Source organism: Mustela nigripes, chromosome 4, assembly GCF_022355385.1.
Source record: "Mustela nigripes isolate SB6536 chromosome 4, MUSNIG.SB6536, whole genome shotgun sequence".
NCBI lineage: Eukaryota > Metazoa > Chordata > Mammalia > Carnivora > Mustelidae > Mustela > Mustela nigripes.
In genome coordinates, this window is record NC_081560.1 from 144,484,971 (window position 1) to 144,498,770 (window position 13,800).

The following is a 13,800-nucleotide window of genomic DNA, read 5'->3' on the forward strand; positions in this document are numbered from 1 at the left end:
ATGTCAACCCCTGTGGCTGCTCCCGCTTCGCCCTCCCCTCCAGGCTGCTCACTACTCTTTTTCTCTGCACGGCTTTGGAGCGTGGATCCTGGGCCTCAGGTGCAGACAGGAGTCCCCGCTGGCTGAGTCTCCATGGTCTCTGACTCCTGAGCTTCCCGGGCAGCGGTCCCAGGGTCCCGTCCTGTGGTTGGGAGATGAAAGATGTAGGTCAGAGACTGGGAGGGCATGGCCTGGGTCTGGAGACAGGAGGAGGAAGAGCAACAGCATCTCCAGGGAGCCGTGGGTCTGGGAAGGCCCTTGGCCTTCCCCTGTGGGGTGGACAATGTCAACATCAAGAGCAGTATCACACCGTGAGCAGGGAAAACCCAGGGCTGCAGCTAGCCTGCCAAGGTGTGGGAGCTGATGTGGTTCCTTTAATCTTCTTACCTTTCCTTCCCTTGTTAGCAGAGCCTATCAGCGGGTAGGTCACAAAACAGGTGTCACAAAACAGGTGTCAGTTGACTCAGATACAGATGCTTTTGGATGACAGCACCCATCTTTGAACACATCACAATAGAATTCCATGCAGGGCTGATGCTGCTGAGGCCAGGCCCCTGCCCTCGAGGAATGGGGAAAGGGGTGGAGGGCTGCCAGCAGGTTTAAAAGCCACAGGGAGCCTGTCGCATGTGTGCCCTGATTGTCGGTCTCTTGGATGCAGCAAGTGGGTCTGTCCAGCCCCCCATTTCCCCTGTAGTACGTTCTCCAGCGGTGATTCGTTTCAGCCCGTCGGTCGCATGGGTGTGTCGCCGATGTCAAGGGCCATGTTGGGTGCTAGGGCTGCAGAAGCGAACCCCTTGGATCCCGTCCTGGCCCATAGGGCTTATGCTCGCGTGGGACAGTGGTGCACCTTTCCCCTGGGGTAGCCCGGCTCTCTGACTCATTTCAGCGTCCATTGAGCACCTACCATCTACCAGGCCATGTGCAGCCTTCGGGGACACAGATTAGAAAAGAGGTGATCAGAATACATTTGTGGAAAAATTCCTCTGGCTGCCTTGCGGAGTGTGGGTTGGCGGGAGGCAGTTTCGGAGACAGAGATAAATGAGGGGCCAGGCTTGTCATAATTCAGAGACGGGACAAGGCTGCCGAAGGTGATCGGAACAGGCAGGAAGCAAAGGGGACACGCTGCAAGGCGATCAGGCTGCAGTGGCCCTGCGTGGGGCAGGGGAGGGGGCGTCTTCAGGAGGGGGCTTGGATGCTCCTGGAGCTTTGGGTGGATGAGGGACCAGGAGGAGCTCAGATGTAGTGGGGGGGGGGCTGCGTGGAGGCCGGCACTTCCTCCTAGCTCCCCGCTGGGAAGTGGGGCATGTTCCCACTGCCACTTCTGAGTCAGGGAGCCGAGAGCACAGAGATGTGTGGGAATGGGTCCTTCCTACCTCTCCCTGAGCCTCGGACTCCACTCCACGGCGTGCTCCCAAGGGTTCTTCATGCCTCGCCCGGCCGGGCTCTTTTCCTCAACCGCTTCCAAACAGAGCACACCTGTATCCTGCCCCATCCCTGGGTCTCAGAAGCCCCTCCTTTCTCCTTCCTTCCCTTTCTTCCTCTCTCTCTCTCTCTCCCTCTCCCTCTCTCGCTCTCTCATACACACACACACATACACTCACAGAGTTTCTCTGTTCTCCAGCAGCCTTTTAGCCGCTAAGATGCTCTTTGATACTTAATACGCCTTTGTTTCATTTCGCATGTAGCTTCCCCAGGCTGCAGTGCATTTGATAATTCCACGTCCAGGTCTCTCTAGGTCTCTCTGCACTCCCCCTCACGCCCCCCTAGGCTGCTCCTGTCCCTTCCCTATGCCCAGACCTTCCCCAGAATGAGCAGACCAGGCTTCTTGCTGTCTGAACATCCCTGCTCGCCTCCCTAAAGAACAAATGCCTTGTTTCCTGTGGCCACTTGGCTGCCTCTGGTTCCTGGCTCCTTTTCAAGCTGGAGTCCAGCCTGGTAAGGGGCAACCTTTCTCTTGTGCCTGGGTGAGCTTATTCACCCCTTTGATGCTCTAGCTCCCAGACCCCCAGCCTCTGCCTCTCCTCCACCCCCACCAGCCCATTGTCTGCTGGCGGCTAGCCATGCCTGGAGAGTACAGCTCCACCCTCCTTACCTGGAACCAGGCGATTCCCAAATCCTGCCATGTGCAGCCTCTTGCCCCTACCCCTGCCACCCCCGTGGTAAGACTGGCCCATCCCACTAGACCATCTGGTTAGCCCATCCTGGGGGTCCCCTCTGCCAGGAGCTGCGGGTACAGAGACAAGTGCAGGGCCTGTCCGGGTCCCCAGGAAGGACACATCTGGGACAAGCCAGGACTAAGACGCTCTAGGACGCCACTCCAGACCTGCCCTCGCTTTGACATCTGGTTTCTTTGGCTTGTCCGTAGAGCATACTGTGGCGGCTGCGGCTGTGGGGGGAATGGCCAGGAAGATCTTGGGGAGCAAATGTCTGGAGCTCTCCTTCCCTGCCCTCCTTCAGACAGGCATCCTGTGTCCTCCCGATGCTCAGACCTGGAGCTCATTTCCACTTCTCTTCCAGAAGAGTTCATGCCGCCTTAGCCACCAAATCTGCTGGCACAGGGGTCCCTAGACTTGTCTGCTGTATCTCATTCATAGAAGATGCCCCCCCCCATGGTCATACTCACCACTGTTTTATGTACCACGAGGAAGGAAGTCACGCCACGAATCACACCATGACGTGGCATCAACAGTAAGACACGTGCTGTTGGCAAATGACCCTAGTTGCTGAAATCCAAGGCAAGGCAGGTCTGGAGTGGGAATCCTCGTGTCCCAGTGGCTTCCTGGGTAAGCTGCAGAGACAAGTGCGGGCAGTGGTCAATGTCATGTCTTCTCGCGGCCAGGCTCCGCTGACCCTCGAGGCTGCTGCTTCCCCTATAACGTGGCCATCCAGAACTTGGCTGCCAGACACCAGGGCCCAAGACCGGGCCAGGTGAGGTGCCCCGGGGTGGGTCTTGGGGTGTTAAAGATCCCAAGGAACCCCTCGTTGAAGATGGTGGCTAGTGGGCCAGGAGGCCCATGGCAGATCCTAGGGAAGCCAGAATACCTTCCTTCCGGGGCTGAAGGTCCCTCTCCACTGACTGAAGCAAAGGCAGAACTGCATCTAAACGGGGAATTGATTTTTGCCTTCCGTGTCTCAGGCAAAGCGGGGCACGTGATAGGGGCCACTCGGCAGATTCCATAGCCAATGGGGCAGGCAGGCCTAGTCATCCGCTCTGGGGTCTGGGACTTAGGGACACTCCGCTTCCAGCCGAGCCCCTTTGGCACTTCTGCAGCTGCTTGCCTCCCCACATCATTGGTCTCTGTCGTACGGTCCCACATGGCCAGCGACACCAAAGCTGCATCCTGATGGTCGCTTCTCTTCTGACTGAGGTCAGTAATACTAATCTTCACCGTAGCAAACACGTGTATGGCCCCCTACGAGTGCGGCCCCCGCACTGTGTGATGGTAACTCAGCTCATGCTTGCGACTACCCTCTGAGGTGGGGAGTAGAATCACCACCATCCCATTTTAGAGATGAGAAAACTGAGGCCCAGGAAGGGTAGGCAACTTGTTCAAGGTGCCACACGGGTGGTGGAGACTGAGCTGGGATTGGGTCTCATGGACTGGTTCCAAAGCCGGTGCCTCCACACTCTCCCAGGGCTGTGTGATGGGTGTGGGATTGATGGGCTGCTTTTCGGGGGCTACTGTAGGATACAGGGTTCCTTCGTTCTTCTGCCCACTCTCCCTCCCTTTCTGGCTTCTGCTTGGATACCTTTGCAGTTGGCTGACAACACTAATTTATAGCTCCCATTCACTCCCTGAGACAGGCAGCTTCTGTTAAGCCCATTTCACAGACGGGGAAACTGGGTTTTCAAGCCTGTATGAAATCTCAACAGCCAGGGAGTGGCAGGACAGGACCCAAGCCCCATCACCCGTGGGACTACAAAGCCAGAGCAATTAGCTCCTGTTCTTGGGTCCTCCCTACCATTGTCCCGTCCCCTACCCTCTCCCGGAGCGGCTTAGGCCCTGGTGCCCGTTGGGACTGCCTTGACCCCTCCTGGAGTGGGCCAGGTTGGCTTCCTCCCATTCACAAGGTGCTTTCCTGCTGTGGGGAAGAGGGAGCATTCGCAGACCCTCACCTGCTGTCCGGAGAGCACACGCGGTGTTTTCCCAGCTCTCTGTGCTTATTACACCAGACCCTGTTCTCAGCACCTTGTAGGTGTTAGTGTCATTCCAGGGGCCCAGCAGTCCTAAGGAGAGAGCATTAGCATTATGCCTATTATCATATAAAGAAACTGAGGCCCAGAGAGTGTGTGTAATTCACCCACAGTCACATCACATTACTGGAACCCAGACTGCCAGGGTGAGTGGTACCCCCAGAACCAGACCCAGGGCTGGCCGCGGTGGCTGTCCAAGCAGCAAGAGGGCCACTCCTTCCCCTGCCTTAGCCCCTTAAGATGGCTGGTATCTCTTCCTGAAGCTCTGCCCAGTTCGGGCAGCCTCGTGCACACCGCACAGTGCCTTCCCATCCCTCCCACCCCATCTGGGGACTCCGCATGTCTGACATCCCTCCTGAACCCCGAGCCTGTGCTCGGCGGTCCCCTCTCCTTTCTCACCGCAGAGAGGGCACAGAGCAGAGACCCATGGGACCCCATGGACATGCAGGCAAGACAGGCCCCATCTGAGCACACATGCTCCACTCCTCCTGGATGCAGGAACGATGTGGTGTGCACGTAGACGCCCACCCAGCTGGCCTGTCTGTCTGTCCTTGTATGACCCCCTGCCTGCCTCTGTTAGTCCTCCTGGGTCTCAGACAGTGCCGACTCCCTGTTGGGCCACAGACTGGCTCTCACCTGCTGTCATCCCCCAGCCTTTGTGTCAGAGCAGCTTGTGGGGGTCTGCGGCACGAGAGAGCATGCCCTGTGTCCGTGCCGCCACCCCCATGCGTCGTCAGCATGGCCTCTGTGCTAGCTGGCTGCCCGGGCCGAGGAGGGGAGGGTGCTGCCTTTCTCGCCCCCTGCCCTCCTCCTCTGTGGCTATCCTGGCATCTGTGTTATGTCGTGACTGGCTTATACACACGTCCCATCTGCTCCCCATGTCCCAGGCTCTTCGCAGCCAGGCCCCGCGATGCCACCAGCTTCCTTTCATTCCCTTTATGGAAAACCCCTCCACCAGTGATAGGCAGATGAGGGCTGTCCTTGACCAAGCAGGGGGGTGGCCCATGACATTGGAGGAAAGCTCCCGCCCGGCGTGGTGGCCCCCAGGAGGAGCGCGGGCTGGGAGGGGCGTCCGTGGGCAGCGGGCGACACCATCTGTGGCCGTCCTTTGTGCTGGCAGCCGAGCAGTCCCTCCATCGCCGCGATCCGGCAGGCCTCGTGCTTGGCGTGCAAATGAGTTTCCAGATGCCCAGTACCATCCCCCCCGCCCCCCCGCCCAAGAAGCGGTAACTAGGGGCTTGGGAGAAGAATGGAGCAATCTGGAAATTCATTTCTGTTTGTTCCAACCTCTCTGAATAGGCTGCCTCCCCCTCCAGCTGTGGCAGATGTGTGCTGGATGCCTGCTTTAGGGGCGTTTTGCCATGGTTCTGGGCAGACACCCGCCAGGGTAGGGGTCTCTCTGGCATCCTCCTCCCTGGACAGGTGGTGGCAAGATGAGCCTGACAGAGAAGGGCAGGACACATCTTTTAAGATGTAGCTCACCCATTGGCATCCCCTCCCGGAGGCAGAACAGGTGCTCTCCTGGCCAGAGGCATAGGCTGGTGTTCAACCCCTGCTGGCCTCTTTGACTGGTGGTCTTTGGGCAGCACACAAGCAGAGCAGACAAACCCAGCAACCCTAGAGGACCCCTCCCCACCCTGACCCCATTCCCCGGGAGAACCACTGCCTGTCCCTTGCGCAGCAGCCTCTGTGCTTCCCCGGGAACAGGTATGCCACCATTGTGGGCAGCTGCCAGTGGGACCGTGTGCACAGGGCTCTCCTGCTGGCCTGAACAGTGGCCTCTTGGCTCCTGCCCACCGGGTGAGGGGCAGGAAGGAACCCACCGCTCCCCATGACTGGCAGAGTTGCTGTGGGCCTGGGCAGGGGCAGACAGGACTGCAGAGGGTCCCAGCCCTGCCTCTCAGGTCTGTGCGCCAATGGGGCACTCGGTCCAGGATCTGGGCAGTTTGACATGACAGCCCTGGGAAGCCACTGCAGGGCTCTGTAGGGCAAGGCATCTTCCCCAGCGCTCGCTGAACATGGTGATGGGGGCGGGGGAGTTCGGACGAGGCTGGAGGGCTTCCTTGCTAAGTTGGTGGGGCTGGAGTCCATGGCCACTCGGTTTTTGCCTTCTGAAGGGTTTCATCTGCTCTGCCACATTTTGGTCCCGGCTTGGACTTCACTACTGGGGCAATGGGGCAGGAGCACCCCTTCTGTGTCTGCCCCTCTAGCTGTGGTTACTGGGAGCCAGTGACTTCCCTCACCTGAGCTCAGTCTGCTTATCTGTCGAATGGGGTGAGTGGCTGGCATTCTGGATCATGCAGGGTGGATTTGGAGAAAAGGACACAGAAGCATGTCGTATAGCATCTAGGTGGGAGAGCCTGGAAATGAGGAAGTGGGCTCTGCGTCCAGCAAGCGGCTGAGCGGTTGTGCTTCCACGGGCGTCTATCAGACTGGCCTGACTCCTTCCAGAGCTCTCAGACCCGGCTGACCAGTCCTCATGGCAGGAATGGGGCAGTGGCCGGGGTGTGGTCACCCCCTTTTGCTCCCACACCATCTCAGCAATCCCCCCACCACGCACCCCTCCCCACAGCCCTGCGAGGAGGGCAGGGCTGAGCAAACTGAGGCCCAGAGAGGGTCTCTGAGCTCTGTTGGTTCACGTAACAAAGTGGTGGCAGCCCAGCCTTTCCAAATCGTTCGTGCTTGGACGGACTGGCCAGATGAACTGACCAGGAGGGTGCTTCTGGCCCCTGACGGCCACATTAGGACAGTGAAGGGTGATTGCCCAGTACCCCTTTAGTTAGCTTCAGCTGCTCTTCTCTTGGTGTTCAAGGGCTCGACGCCCGGATGTGAAGATCCTCCTGGGCTTCTGCCTTCTGTGCCCCCGGCGCACTCTGGGTTAGCCCCCCACCTCACCCTGGGGCTGCCCTCTGCCCTGCAAGTCCTTAGTCCTCCTAAGCGTGGGTGCCCAGCAGCACAGGGACCAGCCTCAGGTCTCCCTGGAAGGCACGGGCACTTTGGTGGGGAAGACTGTCAGGAAGGAGCCCACGGGCATTCCTGGGATCATCAGGAGTCTTCAGGAACGCTCTGGATTCCGGGTGACTTTTGCCCCTCCTACCCTGCCCCCCGAGGAAAGGCCATGTTGAGCTGACTGTCCAGAGGCCTTGCTGAGAAGTTGGGGGGAACCCAGCACTTCCTAAACTTGCCCCACATAGGGTCTGTGCTGGGCTCCCTCCCTCCCGCTCTGGTGGTCTCTCCTTGACACCGTCTCTGACATCCCCTCCATCGAGTCCATGCTCACCTCTGGCCTGTCCTTCTCAGAGTGAGGGCCATTGACATTGGCCCTCCTTCGGGGTGGCCGTCCCACTCTACAGGTGAGAAGACCAAGGCCTCCTGAGGAGGCTTGGTGGCTCTCCTGGTGTCACACGAGGGTGGAAACACCCAGTCTGGGAGGATGAGGTGTGGGGGCGGACATAGCAGGGGGAGGTGGCCACAGGGCTGGCTGACCATCCTGTCCTTCCTTGTAGCCCTGCTGTCCTCCTGGTGTGAGGAGCTTGGCCGCCTGCTGCTGCTCCGACATCAGAAGAGCCGCCAGAGCGACCCCCCCCGGGAAACTCCCCATGCAGCCCCCCCTCAACTCCATGAGCTCCATGAAACCCACTCTGTCGCACAGGTAAGTGGGCATGTATCTCCGGGATGGGCCGGGGGCTGCTGGGCGAGCACCGGGCAGTGCCCTTGCAGTGGAAGACCTGGAAGGTTGGGGTGGGGCACCAAGCAGCCCAGAGGATATTCTGTGTTTTCTAAAATGCAGCTGTTTTTGAAATCCTGGTGGAGGAGCACTGTCTCTTCCCCGTCACAGCAGAGGTTGAAAGTGCTGGTCTTACCCAGCGTGGCTGCCCTGTCCCTTTGGTGGAAGGCTGCCTCTTCTTTTAGGTTCTAGACTTGAGGCTGAAGCTTAACTGTCCCGAGCCCAGGGCCTTCCATTTCTCCTGAGCAGGGTCCTGGGCAAACCCAGAGATACCCAGGGCCCACGAGGGGCTCAGGAACATCACAGAGCTGGGCTCCCACCAGCAGATGAGGACAGAGCCAGCCCAGGCGGAGCAGGCAGGAGCTGAGTGAGGGGTGGGCTCCAGAGAAGCCCGGGATCACAGGTGGGAATGCCTTGGAGGAGGCCGTCGGGCCACGAGCAAGTGGCCAGTCTGCCCAGCCCCAGCCTCGGAAGGAGCACGTGTTCAGGATGAGCAAACCCTGCAGTCAGTGATTCTGCAGTTCCCTGGCTGAGCTGGGCCCGCTCCCTCTGCATGCTCTGCCAGATGACCCCCGAACAGCAGGGCCTGCCCTGCTGTCTGCTTTCCCTCCGCAAGTACCCCTGATGACAAACTCAGGAGGGTACACTTGTAGTCAGAGCTAGGCTCTCATCCACGACCCAGCCTGACTGAGGCACCCGTAGCCCAGAGCATGCGGCAGGTGACCTGGGTCCCACCCTGACCCCTAGACTCAGGACAGCGCCCCCTTCTGTGGGTGTTTCTCATTGCGGGGGGGGCACTGCCGGCATTGGGTCAGGGCATTCAATGTCTCGGTCCCTGCCCACTTGGTTGTTCTAGTGCCCCCCACCCCAATGCTATAAAAGCACCTTCACACATTTTGAGGGGGTGAGGGTATCACCCGTGGTTAAGAACGACGGCTCTAGAAAGGCAAAACCTGCCTTTGGCTGCTGTCCTCCCGTTGCCCTGGCTCGGCAGAAAGCCGCAGGGCTTCTCCGTCAGGGCTGCCAGCTGCTCTGCGCAGGCTGTGGCTGAAGGGAGCCTCAGCGGTCTGCCTATACTTTAGGCCCTTACCACTCCGCCCTGCCAGACACCTGCCGTCTCTCGTTGCCTCCCATCTCCCGTCCGTCCTTCCTGTCCTCCTCCAAGCCACTGCACGAAAGCAGTCCCGGCTGGTGGACCGGAGCCCCGCAGCCCCACGAGAGGCCTGCCTCGCACCTGCTCAGCCATGACCGTTCAGGCTGCAGAGTGCTGTGGCTCTGGACCCTGGCCAGGCCTTTGCCAGGTCGTTGCTGAGCTGAGCTGAGCTGGAGGCCGGAGACCGTCCTGTCCTGGAGTTACCCGGATGAAGGATGTCTGTGCTCCGGGGAGCTGCATTTCGCTAGCTGGGGAGGAAGGCCCACTGAGGCAAAACTGAGACCCGACAGATGGAGGCATGTTTAGGGTTAGGTGACAGGCAGGCCTGGCCTGGGGGTCAGAAGGAGGAAAAACGGCTAGGCTGTCAAGAGGCTTCCCAGAGGACATGGGCCTTGACCTTCAAGGACAAGGACTTGGTCTCAGAGCTGGGTGGGTGCATTCCGTGAGCTTGAACTGGTTTTTCCTCAGGTGGCCGTGACGCAGTGCGCTGCTCCTGATGCCACACTGGTTCAACTCCCTGTAGGGAGCCATGAATGACAGGAGGCAAAGACGCAGCCTCTCAGAGATGGGAGAGCCCCATCCCCCGGAAGAGTTGCTGAGAACCGATGGAGGGCCAGTTGCTTCCACGGAACGTGGCCTCCTCACATTCTGCACCATACCTCCCTCCCCAAATGACAGAGCTAGAACAGAAAGCAGGACCAGAGCAGGACAGTGACTTGCCCAAGAGCACACAGCCGGTGAGGAGCAGGACAGTGCTGTGCCCTTCACTCTGCTCCTGCTCCTGGCCATTCAAGACCGGTGAGGGGGTGTCTGGCTGTTTAACCCAACTCTGATCCAGACTTGCCCTATTTCCCAATTCTGTACGATGCCACTACCAGAAAGAAGGGGCATCATTTGAACAGAGGACAGGAAGGACGGACGGGAGATGGGAGGACTGGTCCACATCCCTGCAGACCTCACGCTGAGGCCAAGGGCACATTATGGTTGATGATGCAAGGTGGGCCATTCTCTACTTCTAGCTTTGTGAGTTGCCCAGGAATCCCCAATAGGAGGCATCACATTTTAAGTCCTCATGTAATTTCCCAAATAAGAAGGAAAGTCAGGTACTTTTCACAGAGAGGAAAATTTTCAGGCCCCTTCCTTCGCTGCTGGATTGAGTGACTTGGAGAACAGAAGCCCCTCTTTCCCTTTTAATTCGGGAGACCCTGGGCCACGGGGGGTGATCAGGATTTGGGACTTGGAGGGGTGTCGCTGTTTGAAAACTCAGGGGGGCTTGTCTGTAGGCTCTGAGGACTAGTAAGTAGGAAAGGGTGGGGGGTCCCTGGGAGCCCGGAGCGCCAGGCTGTCTCTGGGGGACCCTGTGACTGTCATGCTTCCGTTAGCTCTGGAGCCACAGTCCCAGCCACTTAAGGGGTAGGTTCCCTGGAGGTGGGCACCACAGCATCAGGGCTGGAGACAACAGGCACACAGTGGCACTTGGTACCACACACACACAAGGATCAGAGGGCTCAGGCGTCCCGCGGCCACTGCTGGGGGTGACAGCAGTCTTGGGGGAACGACAAGCGCCCACGCGTTGAGGAAGAGCTTTATGGTCTGTGGAGCTGTCCTTGGAGTGGCTCTGAGGCTGGCCGGGATGAGGGGCTGTGTGGATGCCGTTCTCTCTGCTCTGCAGACGTGTGCGGTGCTCCTGACCCTAGAAGGAAGGCCGAGCCTGGGGCTGGAAGGGGCCTTGGGCTCACAGCTCCCGCCCCCGCCGTCACCTGGACGTGCTGCCAACGTACACTTCTCCCTTCTCTCTCAGATTTAAAGGAGTGGTTAAAAAAGCCGTTTGTAATTAGCACATTGTCCCTATGCAAATCAGTGCTGCAAAAGTAATTAAAAGCCTAATAAATCTCATTTACATTCCTAACTTAATTACAGTCAAAGCCCGCTAGAGCTAAGGATGACTCCAAAATCAAGGGGTGCCGCCCTTCCTCTTCCAGGGGACGGGTTTGTGTGTCCTCCTCCCGCCCCCTGGAGAGGCGCCTGGGTGCACCCCGGGTGCTCCAGTTTATGCAGTAGGTGGGCGGCACAGGCACTGAGCCAGGCCCCCCGGGCGTGAGTGTCTTCACTCTGTCCTCTCCGGGCTGGGGGCCTCTGGGCAGCTCTGGAACCTCTCTGTGCCTCAGTGCCCTCATCTATAGTACTAGAACAGCAGTGCAGGACTTCCAGCGCGGTCGGTGCCAGCGGACTCCGACGCACTCACTCTGATCAGCCAACAGAGAGGGGCTCCATCAGAGCAGAACCCCCAGCCACCTCCTTTCCTTGGTGCCGCCATACCAGCTTCTCTGTGCTCATCGTTCGCTGCTTCTATGGAGCTGGGCCCAAAGCTTAGGTTGTAATGGGTCCTTCTTCTTGCCCCCAGAAAATTTTTTAAAAAAAGAAAGGGAGGGAGGGAGGGAAGAAGGATTGATGAAGGAGCCAAAAATCCTGCTCCATCGGTTCCAGATTGCTAAGATACAGGATCTTTTCCTTTCCTCCTTCCTACTGAAAAAATGTAAAACCCTCCAACATGCAGTCAGCTGCGCAGGTCCCTCCGCGTTTCACCGCGGGGAGGGAAGGAAGCGGCCCGAGTAATTGTGATGATGGAGAGCCCCGTTAACGGCTCCCCTAGATGAAAGAGGGTGGGGGCTTCCGCTCCTCACTGGCTTGGTGTTTCATTAGCGGGAGCTCTTCAGCCTTGCATGGAGACGGACCCATATAGCCAGATCAGGGAAATTAATTCGGGTCTGACAATACCCTTAATAGGAATTTGTTCTTTCTCCCAAATAAAGTGGCTGTTAGGAGTGCAAGGGAAGAAATAACTCAGCCCTGCCCGTCTCTTCCCTCTGTGAATGTCTGTGTAGACGCTGCCACAGGAGGTACCCAGGAGCCAGGAATCAGCACTCCACTCTTGCTGGGCTTTTACTCATTTTCTCACATTTAGCAAACATCAGTCAGTGCCTATGGAGCTGCCAAACAGACATGTAAATTGTCTACGCTAACTGCAGTGTGAAAAGCTCTTTTATGTGACAAAAAGAGCTGAGGGAATAGAGGAAAATGTCCTTGGTTCTGCTTAAGAGAATCACAAAAGGGAGTGTACCCAGGCTGGGCTTTGGAGTATAGGTAGGAGTTTGGTAGGGGGCAGGAAGGCAAAGGAACACTTAAGGAACGCCCCCAGAGGCTTGGGAAATCTGTTCAATGGGCAGTAATGATAAGAACATCCCCCTCTTGTAGCATTTTTGGAAAACTTGTGAGCACTGTCATCGTATCATCAAGTAAATAGGGGCACCTGCACACACTCAGCATGGAAAAATGGAGAGAAAAGTGGAAGTACAATTTAGCAGGGACTCAGTGCCCGGCTCTGGGTGAAACTTTACCTATATTCGTATGCTTCATTCTAGGAGAGTGTTAGTCCCATTTTACAGATGAGAAAGTCGAGCTGACTTAAGTGATATGTCCAAGGTCATAGAAATTGTCAGTGGCGCAACCAAGGCTTAACCCCAGAGACTCGAAGTTTAGAGTTCCGCTATTTAGCAGGGCCTCCCTGTGCCATCTGAGTATTAGTCTCATGAACATCTAGTTGGAGTCCCTGAATATTTTCTGGGATACTCTGTGCAGGTTTGTTTTTGGTTTTTGGGTTTTTTTCCCAGGCCACTGGGTTTTCTCTGCAGCCAGTCTTTGAGACTAAACTTTTACATGTCCTCTGTCCCTTCATGCTGGGTGGCGTCCCCCAAGAAGCTTAGAAGTTGTGCCCCTTCTCAGAATTCTTGGGGACTGCTAGATGTCCCTCATACTGTGTGCCCCCCTTGCATTACCACCATCTCTCTCCTTTTTTTTTTATTTGAGAAGGGGGGTGGAGGGAGAGGGAGGGAGAGAATCCCCAAACAGACTCCCTCTGGGCACAGAACCTGATGTTGGGCTCGATCTGATGACCCTGAGATCATGACCTGAGCATGAACTCAGAGTCAGCCGCTTAGCCGACTGAGCTCCCCAGGCGCCCCTCCCCATCTTTGTGCGGGGAGGTGCTGTCTTACCAGATCCTTAGCTCCCTGAGGCAAGAGGATGAGGTCAAGCCCACCTGGCAGTCTTGCCCTTGATAAGCTCCAGGACCTTGTGACCCTCAGCTCCTACAGATGCGTCTGAGTTGAGCCCCTTTAAGGGATGAAATGAGTTCTTAGGTGAAAGTCCCTTCACCTAGTTCCTTGCCTCTAGAAGCCACTCCATAAACCATAACAACAGCAGCAGTCACCAGTTTTAGGTGCCAGAGGTAAGCTGCATGTGCTCACGTTGCCTTACACGTGGGAGCTCACTCAGACCTCCGGACAGCCTTCTGAGAGACATACTGTTATTGTCCCATTTTACAGACAAGGACCCTAAGGCACAGAGAGAGCAAGTAGCTGCTTCATTAGCTTCCCTCTGTTTCTCTCCCCAGAGGGCGGGTCTCGGTTGCTGGGAGCCAGTGCCCATGGGGTCACAAGCGCACTGTGGGTAGTCAGCAGTCAGGTTTAATGAGTGGACACAGTTACTCATTCTCAGGCTTCCTTCTGAGGAGGGTATGGAAAGTCGGTTTTTCTCTCTGGCACTTTGGTTAGCAAAGGCTTTCTGAGTCCAGTAGGTGTGTGGAGACATCATGCCAGGTACAGGTAGCCTAAGTCAGGACTCCTA

At 57.4% G+C, this 13,800-nt stretch overlaps 1 protein-coding gene across 1 annotated transcript in view; it reads left to right on the forward strand.

Moving 5' to 3' along the window:
• ZMIZ1 (zinc finger MIZ-type containing 1) overlaps nt 1-13,800 on the forward strand; it is a 233,620-nt gene that overhangs the window by 190,540 nt on the left and 29,280 nt on the right. The window contains 2 exon segments of the mRNA XM_059397899.1: nt 7,741-7,814; nt 7,816-7,886. Coding sequence (XP_059253882.1) covers nt 7,741-7,814; nt 7,816-7,886 — 145 coding nt within the window.